This window comes from Schistocerca americana, chromosome 3, assembly GCF_021461395.2.
Source record: "Schistocerca americana isolate TAMUIC-IGC-003095 chromosome 3, iqSchAmer2.1, whole genome shotgun sequence".
NCBI classification, from domain to species: Eukaryota; Metazoa; Arthropoda; class Insecta; order Orthoptera; family Acrididae; genus Schistocerca; species Schistocerca americana.
Window position 1 is genome coordinate 465,122,962 of NC_060121.1, and position 22,216 is coordinate 465,145,177.

The following is a 22,216-nucleotide window of genomic DNA, read 5'->3' on the forward strand; positions in this document are numbered from 1 at the left end:
TTTGCTGCTACAAAGAAAAAGATAAGAATAAAAATTTTTTCCACCTGCATTCAATATCCGACAGATATTGTTTTCGATTTTTAATCCTTCAATCTATATTTCGTTTCTCTATGTCTCGTCAGGATCCGTGTTGTTTGTGTAACAAAATGTACAATAATCAATTAGTTGTATGCGAAATATCTGAACTGGGTTAATTCAAATAACTAAATCCATCCTGTTATCTCTTACAAATTTCACAGATCGTTATAGGTTCTTTCACTGGGATTGTCAGTTATTATATTCCTTCAATTTTTATTGCTATTTTTTGTAATTTTTAACCTTCTGATATTTGTCTCCCTTACTTACCCCATACAAATTATACAGTTACGAACCATGTAGCCTCTGACTAGGGACTAGGGAAACTACATGAATGAAATAGTTTGTTGGTTCTCTGCAGATATAGTTCTGGAAAAGTAAAATTGTCCTGTATTAAAACGTAGGTGTACTGAAAAGTAATGCCTCTGGAATTTTTATGTGATAACCCTTAATGTTTTTTTAAATAAAGCAAACTTTATTAACATCCTACATCCTATTTTTCTAATCTACATATTTTTCACCTTAGTCACTGTGGCGACGAACATGTTTCTCTGAACAAGAGGGCAGTTTCTTGATACTGCAGCTGTAGAAAGTTTGACTTTGTTGACAGAGATAGAGCCACAATATCACCTCTGCTTGAAGCCCTTCATCCCTATCAAAGTGAAGTCCTCGAAGGTAATTTTAAGTCTTGGAAACATGAAAATCGGAAGCGGCCAACTGGGGACTGTATGGAGGATAACCGATGACAGTGAACCCCATGTGCTGGATTGTTGCAGATGTCGCTTTAATCGTGTGTGGTCTGGCATTGTAATACTGAATCAGAGAGTGGCCCATCTGTGGATGAGCTCTTGAATTCGAAACTTGATTCCAGCATGCTATATTCACATCCAGATATAATTATGTCACACAGCGCCACGTTACACGCTACTGTTTGGAGCTGTCTGGCAGTATAGGGTTGTAAACATGTAGACATGAAGAACAATGACATAAAATGTTAGTAACGTTTGCGTTACTTAAAAACCGGTAAAAGTTTTACCATAAAAAATTCGGAAGCAGTACTTTCCAGCACGGTCTCGTCATACAGAGAAGACACAGGATAAACTTTTCAATTTACATAAGTGTTTTTATTTTCCTTGTTTCTTAAAACTATTCCGAATATGTTCTTGGTGTTACATACGTTATTTCTCTTATAATAAAGTTTAGTACTCCGTTGCTTTCAAATGTATTATTCTTAATTGTGAATGTTTGATAACAGCAGACGGTTATCAAGAAGTGACAGACTGCTTTCAATGACGAACTAGCTTTGCTGGCACAATCTCTGTCTTCGAAAAGAGAGGCGTAGAGAGTTATGTGAATCCCTGTCTAGAGATAATTACAGCATGTATTCCCTGTTATATGCAAAATATTACAAGTGCACTTCATTATAATTGACATTTACGAGTTCCGAAGGAGGAGCGAATTTTATTATATCGTCTGTGTGCGTTAATAGTTTAGTTTCTTGAGTTTCTGCGTGTAAATTCAATATCTAATAGCCACAGTTGTCGCGTTTTTGTTTGCGTCGGAAAGTAAATCGATTTTGTGACACATTACAACTTCCAAATCAGGGGCGAATTATTTATTTTCACCTGAGTGTTTCGGTACCTGGGTTTTTGAAATCTGCGTGTTACTAGACACAGTTCCTGCGTTTTCGTCAGTGTCTACAGAAGAGTTGTGCAGCACGTGCTGATAGTCCGTTTATCTGCATAGTTTAGTTTTCCACAGTCGTTAGTGTGGACAGGGACTGCAATTGTTGTGTGCAGATGCGAGCCGAGTTGGTGGCACTTCGCTCTCAGCTTCAGGCTGTGATGTCTTCGGTTACACAGTTTGAGGGTGCAGTGGATGGGCACCACTGCTGTTGGCCAGCCATGGGATCCAAAGGACGTCCAGCATGTCAGAGTCCTTCGATCGGTCCTCACCGGTGGCCAACCCAGTTACTGCTCACACTGAGGCTGACCCCTCACCTGTGGTCGAGTGGGAGGTCGCCCCAGGGCGAAGCAGGCGGAGAAAGACTTCCCAGGCGGCCGCACATCGGGCCTCCCCGGTTTGTCAGACAAACAGGTTCCAGGTGCTGTCTGTGGCTGACACTGTTGCTGAGTCAGATGCTGTCACCTGTCCTGTTTCAGAGGAAACAACTCAGCCTGCAAGATCCGGGCAATCGCAGTGCGTGGGATTATTGGTAGTTGGAAGCTCCAACGTTAGGCGTGTTATGGGGCCGCTTGGGGATTTGGCTGACAAGAAGGGTAAGAAAACCAATGTACACTCCATGTGCATACCGGTTGGAGTCATTCCAAATGCGGAAAGGGTCCCATGAAGAGCACAGGGTGCAGCCAACTGCAGGTGGTTGCTCACGTCGGTACCAATGATGTGTGTCACTTTGGATCAGAAGAGATTCTCTCTGGTTTCGAGCGGCTAACAGAAGTGGTAAAGGCTGCCAGTCTTGCTTGCAAGATGAAAGCAGAGCTGACTGTTTGCAGCATAGTCGACAGGACTGATTGCGGACCTCTGGTACAGAGTCGAGTGGAGGCTCTGAAACAGAGGCTCAGACAGTTCTGCGACAGTGTACGCTGCAGATTCCTCAATTTGCGCCACAGGGTGGTTGGGTTTAGGGTTCCGCTGAATAGGTCAGGCGTCCACCATACGAAGGTGGCGGCTACGCGGGTAGCAGGGGCTGTGTGGCGTGGACTGGGCGGTTTTTTTTACGTTGGGAAAACACAAGAAGGGCTTCAGTCACAAAAGGTGCAGGCGGATCACAGGAAGGATATAGATACAGGAACCACTGGTATAACAGTTATAAATAGACATAGCTGTGTTGGAAAAGTACCAGAGCTCCAAGCGCTGATGGAAAGCACTGATACTCAAATCGTTGTAGGCACTGACAGCTGGCTAAAGCCGGATATAAGCTCAGCCGAAATTTTGACGAAGAACCTAACGGTGTTCCGAAAGGATAGACTAAACACTGAAGGCGGTGGCGCATTTGTTGCTGTCAGAAGTAGTTTAACTTGTCGCGAAATTGAAGTAGATACTTCCTGTGAATTAGTATGGGCAGAGGTCACTGTTGGCAGCCGGAATAAAATAATAATTGGATCCTTTTACCGAACTCCCAATTCAGATGATACAGTTGCTAAAAGGTTTAAAGAAAACTTGAGTTTGATTTCAAACACGTACCCAACTCATACGATAATAGTTGGTGGTGACTTTAATTTACCCTCGATATGTTGGTGAAAATACATGTTTAATTCCGAAATTGTGCTAAATGCATTCTCTGAAAATTATTTTGAGCAGTTAGTTCATGAGCCCACGCGATTAGTAAACGGTTGTGAAAACACACTTGACCTCGTAGCAACAGATAATCCTGAGTTAATAACGAGCATAAAAACCGATTCAGGGGTTAGTGAACACAGGGTTGTCGTTGCGAGATTAAATATTGTAATCCCCAAATCCTAGAAAAATAAGGGAAATGTATACCTATTCAAAAAAGCAGATTAAAATTGACTTGACGCCTTCCTGAGAGAGAATCTCCACTCATTCCAAATTAATGATATAAGTGTAGACCAGATGTGGCTTAAATTCGAAGAAATAGTATCGTCAGCAATTGAGAGATTTATACCAAATAAATTAACAAACGACGGAGCCGATCCTCCTTGGTACACAAAACGGGTTAGAACACTGTTGCAGAAACAACGAAACAAACATGCCAAATTTAAACAGACGCAAATCGCCAAGATTGGCGATGTTTTACAGAAGTTCGAAATTTAGCGCGGACTTAAGTGCGAAAGCCTATAACAGTTTCCAAAAATGGTTCAAATGTCTCTGAGCACTATGAGACTTAACTTCTGAGGTCGTTAGTGCCCTACAACTCAGAACTACTTAAACCTAACTAACCTAAGGACAGCACCACATCCATGCCCGAGGCAGTATTCGAACCTGCCACTGCTCTGTCACCCCGGCCGTCTAACAGTTTCCACAACGAAACTCTGTCTCAAAACCTGCCAGAAAATCCAAAGAGATTCTGGGCGTATGTGAAGTATGTTAGCGGCAAAAAACAACCAATGCCTTCTCTGCGCGATAGAAATGAGATACTATCGAAGACAGTGCTGGCAAACCAGAGTTACTAAACACAGCCTTCCGAAATGCCTTCACAAAAGAAGACGAAGTAAATATTCTAGAACTTGAATCGAGAACAGGTGGCAACATGAGTGACGTAGAAGTAAATATCCTCGGAGTAGTGAAGCAGCTTAAGTCACTTAATAAAACCAAGTCATCTGGTCCAGACTGTATACCAATTAGGTTCCTTGCGGAGTATGCTGATGCATTAGATCCATACTTAACAATCATATACAACCGTTCGCTCGACGAAAGATCCGAACCCAAAGACTGGAAAGTTGCACAGGTCACAAAAATATTCAAGAAAGGTAGTAGGAATAATCCACTAAATTACAGGCCCATATAGTTAACGTCGATATGCAGCAGGATTTTAGAACATATATTCGGTTCGAACATTATGAATTACCTCGTTGAAAAACGTCTATTGACACACAGTCAACAAGGGTTTATTCACATGAAGTGTTGAGTGCTATTGACAAGGGATTTCAGATCGATTCCGTATTTCTGGATTTCCGGAAGGCTCTTGACACTGTACCACACAAGCGGCTCGTAGTGAAATTGCGTGCTTATGGAATATCGTCTCAGTTATGTGACTGGATTTGTGATTTACTGTCAGAGAGGTCACAGTTCGTTGTAATTGATGGAGAGTCATCGAGTGAAACAGAAGTGATTTCTGGCGTTCCCTGAGGTAGTGCTATAGGCCCTTTGCTGTTCCTTATCTATATAAACGATTTGGAGATAATCTGAGCAGCCGCCTTCTGTTGTTTGCAAATGACGCTGTAATTTATTGACTAATAAAGTCACCAGAAGATAAAAAAAACTGCAAAACGATTTAGAAATAATATCTGAATGGTGACAAAAGTGACAGTTGACCCTAAATAACGAAAAGTGTGTGGTCATCCACATGAGTGCTAAAAGGAACTCTTTAAACTTCGGTTACACGATAAATCAGTCTAATCTAAAAGCCGTAAATTCAACTAAATACCTAGGTATTACAATAACGAACAACTTAAACTGGAAGAAAGACATAGAAAATATTGTGGGGAAGGCTAACCAAAGATTCCGTTTTACTGTCAGGATACTTAGAAAATGTAACACACCTACTAAGGAGACTGCCTACACTACGTTTGTCCGTCCTCTTTTAGAATGTTGCTGAGCAGTGTAGGATACTTACCAGATAGGACTGACGGAATGCATCGAAAATTTTCAAAGAAAAGCAGCTCGTTTTGTATTATCGGGAAATATGGGAGACAGAGTCACAGAAATGATACAGGATTTGGGCTGGACATCATTAAAAGAAAGGCGTTTTTCGTTGCGTCCGCATCTTCTCACGAAATTCCAGTCACCCACTTTCTCCTCCGAATGCGAAAATATGTTTTTGACACCGACCTACATAGGGAGGAACGATCACCACGATAAAATCAGGGAAATCGTAGTTCGTACGGAAATATATAGGTGTTATTCTTTCTTCGCGCTATACGTGATTGGAATGATAGAGAATTGTAAAGGTGGTTCGATGAACCCTCTGCCAGGCACTTAAATATGATTTGCAGAGTATCCGTGTGGAAGTAGATGTAGTTGTAGAACGTGTCTACGACAGTTACGGAAACCGACATATGCCAGTGTTATCACAAATGCCTATTATGCCATCTTCAGCGCTGCAAAAGAGTATTTTTCAAATTCGTTGCCTTGTCGTGTACTGTTCCTGCCTTTACAAAAAAGTGAAATAAAGAAACAAATCGCTGTAACGGAGGGTTGTAAAACACTTAAGAAAAATTTAAGAGAATCTAAATGAATCACAATAAACGATGATTGACTGTTCGCGAATAGTAAGACAAAAGCGGGAACCAATTATAATACTGCCACATATAATTGCAAAATTTCACTCAAAACTGACCACTGCTAAAAAAAAACGTTATACTATATTTTCAAATTAATAAAATTTCAAGACTGCGTCTTAGTCATAAAACTGTACCTAATCGTGGTAAATTGGTGATATATAGAAGTAACTGAAGTGGTTGTGATCAGTATTAGGCAAATCATATAGGTCGTTTATTTAAGTCAGTTTTTCAAGAGTATATACAGGGTGAATCATAAAGGACTTCATAACGTTGTAATGATTCTGGAATTTATTGGGACAACTTAAAGAATCGATAAAAGTGTCATTTTGTTTCGAACAACCTCAAATCTGGTTCATATAGTGCATCGGGACTCCATTCCTTCACTAGGAGCGTCGGCATAGTATACAGTTAAAATGGCTGCTTTCGCTGCTGCTGATCGTGCTCGCTGTGTGCTCTGATTTCATCAAACAAACCCTGTAACAACTTTTCGGCGTAAATTTCTCGCCTCCAAAGAGGCCTATGATTTATTCTTGACACAAGAACTTTGTTGAGACATGATACATCACCAGTTTTGTGTGGTCAATTGCATGGCCACCTCTCTCCCCAGACTTGACACCACTAGATTTCTTTCTCCGGAGTTTCGTTAGAGAACGTGTGTATGATCCTCCCCTGGCAAACAATTTAGCGGACCCGAAAAATCGAGTCTACGCTGCCGTTGAACAAGTATTTCCCGGTTTGCTGCAATGAGTGTGGAAAGAAATTGATTACCGGCTGGGTGTTTGTCGCATCACAAATGGTAGTCACATCGAATCGATACGAGCTTATCATTTTTATGTGAAATCTGAGGATGTTTGCTACAAAAGACGCATTTACCGATAAGTTACGTCAGCCAATTTCTACATCATTCCAAAGCGGCTAGGGTTAGATTCTCGGCAGGCGACTGGGTGTTTGTCCTTCATCATCATTTCATAATAACTGAATCGCAAGTCACCGGAGTGGCGTCAACTAAAAAGACTTGCCCTAGGCGGCCGAAGCCCGAAAGGGGATATCCCGACCAATAAATGCTGCACAATCTTTTCATTTTTCGTAAAGCCGCGTTTGATGGTTCAAATGGCTCTGAGCACTATGCGACTTAAGTTGTGAGGTCATTAGTCGCCTAGAACTTAGAACTAATTAAACCTAAGTAACCTAAGGACATCACACACATCCATGCCCGAGGCAGGATTCGAACCTGTGACCGTAGCACTCCCGCGGTTCCGGACTGCGCGCCTAGAACCACTAGACCACCGCGGCCGGCACCGTGTTTGACTCAACCTGCATATTCAAATACAAAACGACCGTTAATACGTACATTCCTAAAAGTAAGCACTCTACAATAGGTATAAAACATAATGTATGTGTGTTACTTACAGCAACTAAAGGATGCACAGTCATTGTTCCAGAGGAAATCTAAATTTTCAGCAGCAATAATTACTCATCAGCGATATTAGTTAGAGTTGTAAGTTAAAAACAGGGTTGTATCTAATGACCAGATATTTTGACGGTACACGTTGAACTATGCTGATTTAGAATTCGGAAACAATAATGGCTATGAGGTTTCCTGCCTTATACAACACCAAAACGACAGCGAGATCTCTTCCTTATGTCCCATCTACATTCGTCAGCGCTAAATCAGCGACTGGAAATACCACAGGAAGCCAGAATACGCCAGCAGAAAGCTTTCCTAATTTGCCATAATACAGTGTTTGATTCTTCTGTCACCTTCAGTTGGCTTTCTGTCATTCATTTTCGTGTATCATATTAAATTTGTTTTCATGTGATAAAGTTAGCAAAAGAACTGTGACCTCTGGCATGTGGCCGTTTGGGTCTTCAAAGCACCATCACAGAATATACAGCAGTTTTAATGAGACACCATGTTATTAGGATACGTTTAACGAGTTACTCCCCATAGCGAGGTTTTCATAGCATATTTCCGTTACTTTTTATATGCAGTATGCAAATTATGCAATTGTTGTAGTTCACATTCAGTGCCCTGTTCTGTCTGTTATTAGTGTAAAGATTGTCGATTGAACAATCAACAACGCTCACCCAGCACAAATATGCAATCAACCGAATGTTAATTTGATATTCAAAGTGTTTTCAACTTGCGTTTGAATTCCGCGAACAAACGATATGTGTTAGGACGAGGGCAACGAAGTAGCCGGGACTAATTTAGCTGTCGTGTACTAATACGATTAACAAAACATACTGAAAGTAGCTGTCAAGCATGTATTTCAAAAGCATATGGAATCACAATTATGACTTCGGAACCGTCATGACGTGACAGTTTTATCTTTGACAGTTCCTGAGAGTTAATCGAATATTAGGACACGGCCTTAATGTGTCGTAGCACAGCGGCCTTTGTTGTCATCCACATTGATGTGAGGTTGTTTATCTGTCGCAGTGTGTATATAAAGCCTCAGCGAAACACTGTTGGGTATCTTCTAACTACTGAAGACGCCCAGAGTGACTTGTATCTCATCCGTCATGAAGGGTAAGTGAGTGAAATTTCTGTTGTATTTTAAGCTGAAAAGATATAATTTTTTTGGCGATATTCTCTTGTAAAGTATTTGTCATCTGCATATGCGGAAGTCATTCACTTTTACACGCAAAATGCACATTGGCAGCCAATTGAGTAGTAAACGTTTGTCACTCAAAGGCATCTGTAGAACTGCTAGGTACTTGGTTAGAATGATCTAATCTGAGCTTGGGTAACAATTAAGAAATTACAAGTGAGTCCAAGATGCTGTGCCATGACACGAGCATACACTCGGCCAATAAACGTTGATGCATGTGAGCGCTTTGTAGTCACTGTGTCACAGACATACATAGTTGACATGTGAAATCACACACAAAAATTAGTACATCGATGACTGCTAGTTTACGAGTCATTAGACCTGTTGCGTGACTGTACGTTATATTAATCCAACTCATTGTAGCAGGAAGGGGATATGTTACCTCTTATTTCCTATCTGTTTGGAACAGAATTCAGTTGTTACGAATGTAGCTACAAAGTAGGGACCTCCCATTCAGAATGACAGCTCTTTGGTCACAGAGTGATGAAATTTCAACTTTCTTGTGAATCTTCCAGGCCATGAGGCTTGCAAAACTCAGCTTTACCAGGAGCACTTCGGAAAATGTCGATATGTCTAGAGCAGCTAAGTAGGAAACCTTAGGAACTGAAAAACCTTTTTCGACTAAGGCCATACAGGCCGGAAGATTAATCAGTAACGATGACAGTCATTCATGAAAGACTGTATAAGGGCACTGACTACTGAGATGTAAATGTATATTATTTAGCTATAACCCATTCAAGCTTTTCATTAATTAATAATAATGGAAGCAGATGGTGTTGGGTTATTGGAGCAAGAAGTCATCACTGAACAATATTATAAAAGGAAATAATAACCTAGTTGAAATGGGGATATATAAGGAATAAAGATAAGATAATCAGAGAGATGGCACACATGACGTTCAACATTTAGTGTAATTGAGGTTATTTGTGACAAAGAAGCCATCAAGCCACAAATTAAAAAAAAAAGAAAATTAGGTTAAAGTGAACTAGGGCAATCACTACAGAAAGGATTGGAAATCCTGCTGAAGGATCATTAAAAGGAATTTGCCTTCAAGTAGCACTCACAAGCCAATTCCTTCGGTTACAGAGTTCGCACTGAATGTTACGACATTTTACGACAAACTAGGTAGTCAGTATTTTTTAAAGCAATGGAAGCATGTAACGCGATGCATACTAGAACCAACCCCAGAATTGTATGACCATCTTCCTAGTTAATATTACCTTGGTGTTAAGATCATGATACTTACTTAATTGTTGCCACTGTGGAAAATGTTGTGACTTCAGTCGAAAGACTAGTTTGACGCAGCTCTGCGTGCTATTCTATCCATTGTAAGCCTCTTCATCTACGAATACTGCAGCCTACATCCTTCAGAATCTGCTTACTATATTCATCTCATGGTCTCCATCTACAATTCCCATCCCCCTTCCCCCCAACCCACCACCCTCCCACACAGGCTTCTCTCCAATAGTAAACTGGTGTTCCCTTGGAGTCTCAGAATGTGTCCTGTCAACCAATTCTTTCTTTTAGTCGAGTTGTGTCACGCATTTCTTGTCTCCGCAATTCTATTCAGTACTTCCTCGTTAGTTATGTGATCTACCTATCTCACCTTTAGCATTATTCTGTAGCACGACAAGTCCAAGGCTTCTATTCTCTTCTCATCTAAAATGTTTATCGTCCATGTATCGTGTGGAAAAATATTTTCCATCAATCCCTGTAACGCATCATGAGCAGCGTTATTCATTTACGTTCTCAGTCCCATTTTTTGCGTGTTTTTACTTTTGCTAACAGATTTTTTGTGTACAAACTTGTGCATCCTATGGTGACGCAAGTCCACATCTGACTACCCTTACTGTTCCAGTGTTGGCTTCTCTTCTGGCTGTGTGCGTGCTGGCAGCCGTGGTGTCGGCGGCCCCCAACTGCCCGCAGTACGACGGCTCCACGCCCGTCTTCTTCCCTGACGAGAACGACAGCAGCAGCTTCTACGAGTGCAGCAACGGCAGGTCCGTCCACATGGTCTGCCCCACTGGCACCGTCTGGAACTCCAACATCAACACCTGCGACTGGCCACAGACCAGGAAGTAGAAGGCGCCGGATGATTAGATCTCTGACATTTGACATAATATGGAATGACGCTAACAATGTATTCAAGTAGATTTCATAATGCACTCTAACGTAATAGTCAACTTTAAATAAACAGCAATAAGCAAAACAAAATGATTTGTTGTTATTGTGAAAGAAGAACCTCGAATAATCTTGCAATGGAAGGTATTAAAAAATATCTTGATTAATTATTGATACTGAAAGAAGTTAGTGAATGGGAATCAAAGCGCCGAATATGTTCTTCGCCGAACATGGTGATGGAATGTTACGCTCGCATTCAGGAGGATAATGACTGAAGCCCTTTTCTAGTCATCCAGACTGAAATTTTGTCCGGGGTCCCAAAACCTCCGCTATAATTCCTTACGTAAGGCTGCAACCAGCATTATTCCCCGTTCTTGACCATTTCTAAATCAAAATCTGATATTGAACCGTAATGCTCCTAACATCCTTCTTCGAGTGTCTTGTGTTGTAGCGATAATATTCTTTACTTTGTCGTTTGACGGGTAATGATGCAAGTATGTCCTCTTCTTATTTGGGGGAGGGTGAAAGGGTGGTCGGGTGGAGAGCAAACATGAATGTTGTAAGGAAATTTGAGATATCGTCAACACATGAATACGATGATCTAACACAGCTCAATATTCACTAGAAATCGACCAAGACTGTGAAAAAAATTTTATTCGCTCTTCACTTTCTACACAGTACTGAATTTTACTTCCTGAATATTGCTTCAAATTCCACTCTTAAGTGTGACAAAGATGATAACTGGCAAAAGCCTGCACAGGACGATGCCCGTTTCTTGTTGTGTATTTCCTCATATTTTCTATTCCTGCGGCGTTTTCTTACAGTTTATGCAATGACACTGCGGGGAATGTTTGTAAGATACATCAAAAATTCTTTGGATTTGCATTATTGCCACTGATACTGTGTCCTCTGCTTTATGGTGTTCGTTTACAAGTGGTTGAGAAGGAGTAACCTTTACGAAAGTTGTGTGGAGATTTATTATTGCAGTCTGCAGCATGCCTCCAGTAAGGTATTTAAGCAATGTCGTTCTTCCCAATGTTACAAAGACAAGTTGAAAGCGAGCTCATGAAGAGGCCTCAGCAAGCAAGAAACAAGTTCTTCGAAGAGGAGATTTGCTGCATCCGACATAATTCCTACTCAGTTCGAAAATCAGAGTAACCGATGACGACAAACAAAAAAAGACTGTTTGAGGATGAAAAGAAGAATACATATGGTTTGTACTAGTTTTGATAGATAGTGTAGGGCCTAATACAAACTGAGTAAAATATTTGATTCAGGTTTTCCGCAACTTACGTTTTGGAAACTTTATGTAGCTTTTCCTCACAGACGACTGACATTAGGCACTTGTATTGCGCATGCAGTTAGTTAATTCTATATTGAAAGATAATGTGGAATAAATTTTCTTTTAATGCGGTATCAAAGCAGTTATATAACAGGAAAGTCCTAAAATCAGGTGTATGTTGTCACAGGTATTTGGAGAGCTTTAGAAATCCAGCAAAAGTAGATATAAAAATTAAGTTCCAAAAATAGTGAAGTTATGTCAGACTTTGTACGAAGAGGCATTAATTTCGTTCTGACAGATCTTTCAGAAAGGAAATATATGTACTCACCTAGTAGAAAATATTTCCATTGTTTATAATTAAAACTGTATAACGTCAATAAGCATGAAATTATCGTAATTTTTATCTGTTTTCGGTCTTCCTCTTAGTTGCTCTAAATTCGTGGAGGTATGTACGGTCTATGCAACTAAATGAAGTCAGTTTGTTTGTTGTCATACTTTTTTCGCTTCTTTTATTTGGGAAGCATCATCAGTGGCCTGAAATACATGTTCCTTTTTATTTCGTGATGTATATAGTATGCTGCTATATTACATTTCGTCGTGTTTTTCTTTTGCTTTTTAGGTTAGAAACAACCTTTGTTGCACAAGTTTCCTATTGTGAATGTATCGTTCGGTTTTAGTTACGATTTCCAGCGCTGTTAACAAATGTTTGTGGTGCTGGAGATGAATTTGTTAGTCTTCATACTCCAGTTGGCTAATTTTGGCGTTCTTTCATCCACAGTTGTCACATCGCATGTTTCACTTTCATTTTCCACTTGGTGATCAACATATGTGTGTTTTTGGTGTGTAGTGTTGCCAACTGTTGTTGTCTGTTTGTTTATCTTTTGTTTGTGTTGTGTTTGATGTTCTTCATTTGTTGTGTGTGTGTGTGTGTGTGTGTGTGTGTGTGTGTGTGTGTGTGTGCGTGTGTGTGTGTGTGTGTGTGTGTGTGTGTGTGAGTACGCACACGCGCACGTGTGTGTGTGTGTATTCTGTTGTGTCCCTTATTTTTATATGAGACTGTGTGTGTGCAATTTATTATATACAGGGTGAGTCACCTAACACTGCCGCTGGATGTATTTCGTAAACCACATCAAATACTGACGAATCGATTCCACAGACCGAACGTGAGGAGAGGGGCTAGTGTAATTGGTTAATACAAACCATAAAAAAATGCACGGAAGTATGTTTTTTAACACAAACCTACGTTTTTTTAAATGGAAGCCCGTTAGTTTTGTTAGCACATCTGAACATATAAACAAATACGTAATCAGTCCCGTTTTTTGCATTGTAAAATGTTAATTACATCCGGAGATATCGTAACCTACAGTTGACTCTTGAGTACCACTCCTCCGCTGTTCGATCGTGTGTATCGGAGAGCACCAAATTACGTAGGGATCCAAAGGGAACGCTGATGGACCTTAGGTACAGAAGAGACTGGAACAGCACATTACGTCCACACGCTAACACCTTTTTATTGGTCCTTTTCACTGATGCACATGTACATTACCATGAGGGGTGAGGTACACGTTCGACGGGCGTTCCATAGGACGTGGAGGACGCATAAATTGGCCAGCCCGTTCTCCTGATCTTACACCTCTGGACTTCTTTCTGTGGGGTGCGTTGAAGGATAATGTGTACCGTAATGTGCCTACAACCCCAAAGGATATGAAACAACGTATTGTGACAGCCTGCGGCGACATTACACCAGATGTACTGCGGCGTGTACGACATTCATTACGCCAGAGATTGCAATTGTGTGCAGCAAATGATGGCCACCACATTGAACATCTATTGGCCTGACATGTCGGGACACACTCTATTTTTTACTTTACTTTTTACTTTACACATGGCTAAGGCCTTATCGACCATACACCTGCTCTACGAGCCTCTTCCAATTATTTCTATCCAGTGAAATTGTTGTCCAATCAGAGTTGATGCCCATCCTAGCTGCATCTTCCCGGATATTCTCCATCCACCTAATTCGAGGCCTTCCTCTTCTTCTCTTTGCTTCTAATTTCTTAGTGGATGCTATTTTGGGTAGTCTGTTCTCCGGCATCCTTGCTACATGACCAGCCCAGTTCAATCTTCTCTTCTTTAACATTTCCACAATGGTACTACGTTTGTACAGCTCCCTTCTTCATTTTTCCTTATCCTCCACTCCATGACATTTTCATCGAAGATTGGTCCAAATATTTTTCTTAGTATTTTTCTTTCAAATATCAACAGTTTTTCTTCATCTATTTTCCTGAATGTAATAGCTTCACATCCATATAATGCTACTGGTACAATAGTTGACTGATAAAAACGGATTTTGAATTCAGTACTAAGTGATCTCATCCTTAAAATTTTGATACAGCTGTAAAAAGTTCTATTAGCTGCTGCCAGACGGGCGTCTATTTCTATTTCTGCTCTATTGTCTCTGCTAAAAAGACTCCCTAAGTACTTGAAGTGGTCAACTGCCTTGAAAGTGAGACCATTTACGGTCAGTGGTGTATTCTTTTGGAGTTTTTTACTTATGACTAGATATTCTGTCTTTTCTTCATTCACATGAAGTCCAGCTTTCTCAGCTATTTTGTAATAATTTTGCATCATCCTGATTAATTCAGCTTTTGAAGTGCTTATTAAGGCTACATCATCTGCATAAGCAAGTCTAGTAATGTTCTTTCCCTGCAGTTGGATCCCTTGTGGATTAGTTTTGGTGAATTCTCTATCAATCTTCTCTAAGATAATATTAAATAGAATAGGTGAGATGGCATCCCCTTGTCTCAGTCCAGTGTACACCTTAAAATTTTCAGTTTCTCCTGCAGGTGTCTTAACTTTGCATATGGTTTCTTCCAAACACATTTTAACTAATTTGATTAATTTTAATGGTATTTCAAATTCTTTCATGGTGTTTAAGAGTGTCTGTCGGTGTATGCTATCATAGGCCTTCTTGAAGTCTATAAATAGAATATGGATATCTACATTAAATTCCCATGCCTTCTCATTTATTTGTCTCAATGTGAATAAGTGATCCAAAGTGGATCTGTTAGTGCGGAAACCACATTGCTAGTCCTCAATCAGTTCTTCGGTTATGGGAATCAGTCTGTGTAGTATACACATCGACAAAATTTTGTACGTGACATAGAGTAGGGCAATTCCTCTGTAGTTATCACAGACAAGGGGATCATTCTTCTTAAAGATGGGGCATATAATTGCAGTTTTCCAATCGGCCGGTAAGTTTTCTGTCTCCCAAATTGTTTCAATTAAGGAATGTAGTTCTATTTCCAATTGTGGTCCTCCATTTTTTAAAAGCTCAGCATATACTTGGTCTTCCCCACAGGCCTTGTTGTTCTTTAATTTCTTTATTGTTTGTCTTATTTCATTTACTGATGGTGTGGTGACTTGTATATCAACTGTATCTGGTTCTTCAAATGTAAAGTAATATTGTGGATCATTGCAGTTGAGCAGCTGTGTAAAGTATGTCTTCCATGTTTCTTGTATGTCATTCTTGTTTGTAAGTATTTTCCCATTATGGTCCTTTATAAACTGTTCCCTTTTAGTGAATTTTCCCAAGGACTTTTTTATATTCTGGTACATCTGCCTTGCTCTGTGATGCTTGAAATCATCCTCCGCTTCTCTTACCATGTTGTTGTAGTGTTTTCTCTTCTCTTGTCTTAGAGTTCGTTGTGTTCCCTTGCGGATTTTATAGTATCTCTCTTTTAGTGTAATATTGTCCATGTCTTGTAACCATGCCTTCCTCGCATTTTGCCTCTCCAGTACTCTTTCTTGGCACTTTATATTAAACCAGATTTTGTTAGTTCGTTTTCTTTTACCTATAGTTCTGGACGCTACATCTTGAATACTGTTTCTGAGGTGTCTCCATCTACTTTCCACGTCTTGCTGGTCACTATGTGTCAGTCTAGATTCCGATAGGTTAATTTCCATTTCTTTCCTAAAGTTTTCTTTAATTTTTTCTTCTGCCAGATTTTCTACATCGTACCTTTTAATTTCAACCCTATTTGTACTTTGTTTCTTTTTTAGCTTTATTTTCATTTGAGCTATGATTAACATATGATCTGTCTCACAATCTGCTCCCCTAAAAGTTCTAACGTCTTTAATACTGTTTTGAAATCGTCTTTGGATGGCGACATGGTCAATCTGGTTCACTACTTTTCCATCTGGTGATATCCATGTCCCTAAATGAATGCGTTTGTGTTGGAATTTTGTGCTGCTTAATGTGAGACCATTTGCCATTGCAAAGTTTATGAGTCGCACACCATTCTCTGAACTTTCATCATGTAAGCTGTAATTCCCAATGGTTGGTTTGTAGATTTCTCCTTTTCCTACTTTGGCATTAAAGTCTCCTAACACTATTGTTACATTATGTCTACTTATTGAATTATATGTCTGTTCCACTCCTTAATTGAAAACGGAAACCACGTGTGTACGTGTACCTCACCCCTCATGGTAACATACATGTGCGTCAGTGAAAAAGACCAATAAAAAGGTGTTAGCATGTGGACGTAATGTGCTGTTCCAGTCTCTTCTGTACCTAAGGTCCATCACCGTTCCCTTTGGGTTCCTACGTAATTCGGTGCTCTCCGATACACATGATCGAACAGCGGAGGAGCGGTACTCAAGCGTCAACTTTAGGTTACAATATCTCCGGATGTAATCAACATTTTACAGTACAAAAAACGGGACTGATTACGTATTTGTTTATATGTTCAGATGTGCTAATAAAACTAACGGGTTTCCATTTTAAAAAAACGTAGGTTTGTGTTAAAAAACATACTTTCGTGCATTTTTTAATGGTTTGTATTAACCAATTACACTAGCCCCTCTCCTCACGTTCGGTCTGTGGAATCGATTTGTCAGTGTTTGATTACGAAATATATGCAGCGGTAACGTTAGGTGACTCACCCTGTATATAATAAATACGAGTGCGTTTGTCTGTGTGTGTTTGTGTGTGTGTGTGTGTGGGTGTGTAATTTCCTGTGTGTAAATGTATGTTTTTAAATAAATATGAGTTCCTGTGGGTATGTGGGCGATTTTTTTTTTTGGGGGGGGGGGGACAGAGAGAGAAGAGGGGAAGGAGATTCATTAACTTATTACCCTGGTTGCATTTCGGTCTGTTATTAGTTTGGTGGCTAGCATGATCAGAGAGTTATTGTTTATATAGATTTGGTCGTTGAGTACTTTCTTTTCCATTGCAATGGCTCTTTGTATGTGAAGGTTTTCTTGCAATGTCAGGAGCTTTTTGTTGTGATTCTGATAACTGTCATGTCACATTCCATGTTGGATGGTTCATGTCCATATTTTATCATGTGTTTGGCGAAGGTGGAATGGCTATTTTCTTCTTTCCAACTGCTTATATGATCGTTATATCTAATTTCAAAGTTTCTGCTTTCATTCGCAGATATACTGCTTTACATTCTTGGCACTGTTATTCATGTCATGAGTATTATTGTTTTGTGTTTACGAGTGTGCAGTAGTGTCTATGGGTTTCTGTGCTCTCTGCTTGTGCTGTTATTTCTTTACTTATGTTTTAATTTTTTGATTGAGTTTTTATACAATATGGGTGCTGTGACCATTGTTGGTGGCTATGAGTTGTACTGTTTGTAATTCTTTTTCTAAGTTTTCTTTGCTGTGTGGAATGTTATTAGGCTGTGTAACATGTGTCGTTGCGCCGCTAATTTTTGATTTTGTGGGTAGTTGGATGAAGCATGTATAATTATGTCTGTAGCTGTTGGCTTTCTGAAGGTGTCAAATGTGCGTTTATTGTTTCTTTATTGTTATATCCAAGATATGTATTTGCTGTTGTGTTTCTTTTTCCATGGTAAATTGAATATTTTTATGTATGTTGCTTAATCTGTATGAAGTTAATCAATTTTCTCTGTTGGTTCATCTACCATAGAGATTGTGTCATCCACATATCTGTACCAGTAAATAGTTTTGTATCTTTTCTTTGTGATGACTGTATCAAAGATTGTGTTTTCTATGTGGCTGATGAATATGTGTGCTAGTGTTCCTGAAATTGGGTGTACCATTGGAAGCCCATTTCTGCTAAGTAAAATTCCTTTTCAAATTGGAAGTAATTTTGGGATGTGATAGCTTTGAGGGTTTTAGTTATTTCATTAATATTGTCTGCAGGTAGTTTGTTGTATGTCAGTAAGTTTTCTTCAATTAGTTTTATTGTGGCTGTAATGCACATTAGGGTGTACATGTTCTCTTTGTCAAAAGAGATGAGTGAAGCTGTTTGTGGGATGCGTAATTCTTTTATTTGTGTCATGAGTTCATTTGTGTTTTTAACTGTCGTGCAGTTTTTCATTTCATAAAGTTACATTACGATTAAGTTCGTGTGTTTTGCCACATGGTATGATGGTGTATTCATGAAATTAATAACAGGCCTCAATGGAATCAAGACAAGCATGTAATTATTCTGAATATTTAAGATCTGGTGTTACTATCAATCAACATTTCTTTTACATGTACTATTTTTCCACACGGTCTCCGTTTATAACTCTATTTCATCGACTTGTTTTGTTCTTTTAATAATTTTGAGTACTCTGATACTTTTTCAACCTTCTATGTCCTCTAACTGGGGACCAGGAGTACTGCAGGAACAAAAGACTTCTATAGGCGTCTGCGGACATGGTTCTGGGTAGATAAAAGTTTTGTATTAATAACACACAGAAGAGGTAGTATAACTTCCCAAAACAACTTTTCATTTGTTTTAGTAACTTCATAAAATTATACCGAATATGCACTGAGTTTACATACATTTTTTGTCTTACAGTAATTGCAAGTACTCTGCAGCTTTCATGTTCATTCTTATTACTACTGATTTCACCAACGAAGAAGAACTATCTTCTCTGGCATGGACTACAAATCAGAAAAGAGGGGCATTAATGAATGCATAGAAAACAACGCGAATCTCTGCTCCACTTCAGGATCGGCGGTGAAATCCAATTAATATTTGGTTATAGAGATGATGTGTTTTTCTGTGGCAGAAAGAACAGGGATGCTACGTTGCCCCAACGTAGATAGCAATTATTCAGTTGGGATCTCTTCATGCTTATTACGTTTCTGTCATTTTTTCTAATTTAATTTATTTTTCATTAGCATAGCAGAGATATTAATCTTCTAAGTAGTTTGTATAGAAAGAAGCGCGTAATGCAAAAAGTGACAAAAAAGATAAAACAATATTTGCTAAAAGTGTGACTAACCTGAAGGTATAATAAACACTGCTAAAAGTAAGAAAAGATGGAAATTTTCCGCCAAACCGTTGGATAGCTACTTTAAGGTCAGTAGCGTTATTTAGTAAATAATCTACAACCTGAATCACTGTATTTCCCCATCACCATTTTTTTCATATCTCATGTTCACATTAGCGGGTAATTTCTCGCGGCCATTTTTCTATATAGTGGTTGCAGTACTTGTTCGAACACCGCTCTATAACTTTCTTGAAAGCCATGAACATACAGTATTTCTAAACACATTGTTGAAGTTAACCGACTCCACGACAGGGACGAAACGAGAGTATAAATTTCGGGGTAAATGATCAGCTTCGTCGCGTTGGAAAGTTTTCGAACTTCATCACCGATTACAAATTTCCAGTAAGTTTTCAATCCACAGAGCTCACACTACGAATTATGTCGTCCAAAAACTCTTCACACTGGCAGCACAGATGAAAAATGCATGACCATATGTGACATGCAGTGCACACCTTTAAAAAATACATCACAACCCCGACATACATATGTCATTAGAATTTTCAGTCCAGAACGAAAAGCAGATTGATCTGCAAACATTAAGCAGGTAAAACCAACTTATGTATAAATGTGCAACTTCACCTTCTCTCACACAATGTATTTATTTTCAATAGGAAGCCCCATGTTACGTATTTCATTATATGGTTCAAAGCTGGACCGAGAAAATCATGACTCTTTGTACAGATACAGCTATCCTTCACAGGGAAACTCTGAGTTTGTTCTCGAAATTACTGGTAAAATATTATGGAGAGGAAAAGCAGAGCAATATCTTGTCCGATGAGAGCACGATACCAAAAACACTGGTAAATAGTCAATAAGTGTTGATTAGCTCTTCATTGATTAGCTCTTCACGCACATAAGAAGTACAAAAGAGATCCACTTTCTTGCTGTCATATATCCTGATCCTACAGTTCGTATGCATACAAAGAGATATTGTTCAACTACGATTATGTGGGTTCCATAACTACTATTACAAATCATTCTTATGTTAACACATGAAAAACGACTAATAAGGCTGTGCTAGACAATAAATCATACTAGAGCATGTAACTGAAAGACATTTACTTATGTGATATAACATGTATTTAAATGACTTGTAAACCTGTCAGGCGTAGCAAAAATTACTGTTTCCTTTAAAATAATGAACGAGGAAACTTATCATTACTAAATGAAGCTCGAATCAAAATTACCTTGATTTATTTTGAGAAAGTTATTGACAAAACAACTAATAAACAGTGGCAGCGTTAATGTAATAAGACCTTGGCACATCTGACACAGGGTTTAGGAGATGATGCTAACAATCGTGGAAGTGAATTAACTGTAATTGCAAAGCTCCAATTGACTGTGGTGATGCTGACTGAAAATAGATAGTACTAAAGAAGAGAATACGTCACACCTGTGGTTTTATTTGAATGCAGACTGTTTACTGATTCGAGGTACAAGTCCCCAAAGTGAAGCTTGAAGTGACTGAAATGTTATAAAATGATTTTAGTGTCACTATACATTGTATCGTGGTTGTCACTCGATCTCACTGTAGTGTTGTAAGTGGAGGCTGAAGTGGCTCCAAAGTCAGTCGCTGGCGGAACCAATGACTCTCGTCAAAGGTAAAGTACAGATCATTCCGAAATTTCTCTAAGTTCCTCGACACATCAGCTCTTGTGGCGGCACTCAGAGATGATCAAGTCGAAGACAGGGCCTCAGATGAAGTTGATTATGCTAGAAAAGACACGTTTGGGCCGAGGGCCATTGTTTAGTTTTATTCACACTCCAAATAATAGGATGTTTACTCTGGCCATGCTGTGACAAAACAAATGGTAACTATTACCGTGATATGCATTAAAACTTTGTCACATAGCGTAAGAAAAAATCTACACATCACAAGATAAAATAAATAGTTTAAAATACGAAGAACTTGAAGAATAAATCATCATAAAACAAATCAAAATGCTAAACACTTATACAAGGTAGTATTTACATACAGCAAAATCTCTACAGAATTGCGAAATCATGAAAAACTATTACCGTTGAAGCACAAAAATCAAATCATAACTCTTTATGTAAAACTCTTGTGTCACCGGTTGTGACTCAAAGTGGGAATCTGTAAATACGATTTCGATTAATATTGAAGCTTTAAATTATTTTCGTTGGAGTTTAGCATACCCACAAATCAGTTATTCAAGCAAATACCATAACTATCAAGTGAAAGTAGAACACGATTGCCAAATCATTAATAAGATTTATTTGTATGACCTACATATGAAACATGATTCTATATCAAATACGCTATGCTCTTGCTGGGCATCGTTCCTGAAAAATCATTGCAGAAATAGAGAAAAACTAACATCAGTTCGAGTCATAGTTAGTTTGTCAGACAAGAAGCTCAGTGTAAAAAATCTAGGTATGAGATGTATGTGGTGTGAAGGTCTCAGATCAATGTATTCGATGTCTGTTCACTTCATAGTAGCACTACCAACAATCGTGGTAGTGGTCTTAACTTGATCTAAGACAACCTGGTGGCGATACATGACCGTCCACAGTGTGTCCACAATGTGTTGTGCACGCACGTAAATTAGTCAAAGCTGAATTATTCACAGCAATGTGACCTTAATCTGGTTATGTAAGTTCAAGTCTTTTATCAGACCATAGCTGGCTACATTGAAATCTTCAGTTGCAGACTTTAAATCAATTAAGTAACGTCCTCTAAATATTGAGGGTTTTATGTCCTTCTGCTTTTAATGTTATCTGCTGTGACCAGTGTTGATACAAAGATGGTGGTCAGACATTTGCTTTCACACAACAACAGTTTACATGTTCAGTGGTGTGGCACTGTAGAATCATATTGTT

General features: G+C 39.1%; 1 protein-coding gene across 1 annotated transcript; it reads left to right on the plus strand.

Annotated features, from left to right (window-relative positions):
* Positions 1-8,555: 8,555 nt before the first annotated feature.
* LOC124605151 (peritrophin-1-like) lies at positions 8,556-10,801 on the plus strand. The gene is made up of 2 exons (XM_047136631.1): positions 8,556-8,592; positions 10,533-10,801. Exons 1-2 carry the CDS (start codon positions 8,586-8,588, stop codon positions 10,754-10,756), a joined length of 231 nt encoding a protein of 76 aa, XP_046992587.1. The 5' UTR covers positions 8,556-8,585; the 3' UTR covers positions 10,757-10,801.
* The last annotated feature ends 11,415 nt before the right edge of the window (positions 10,802-22,216 follow it).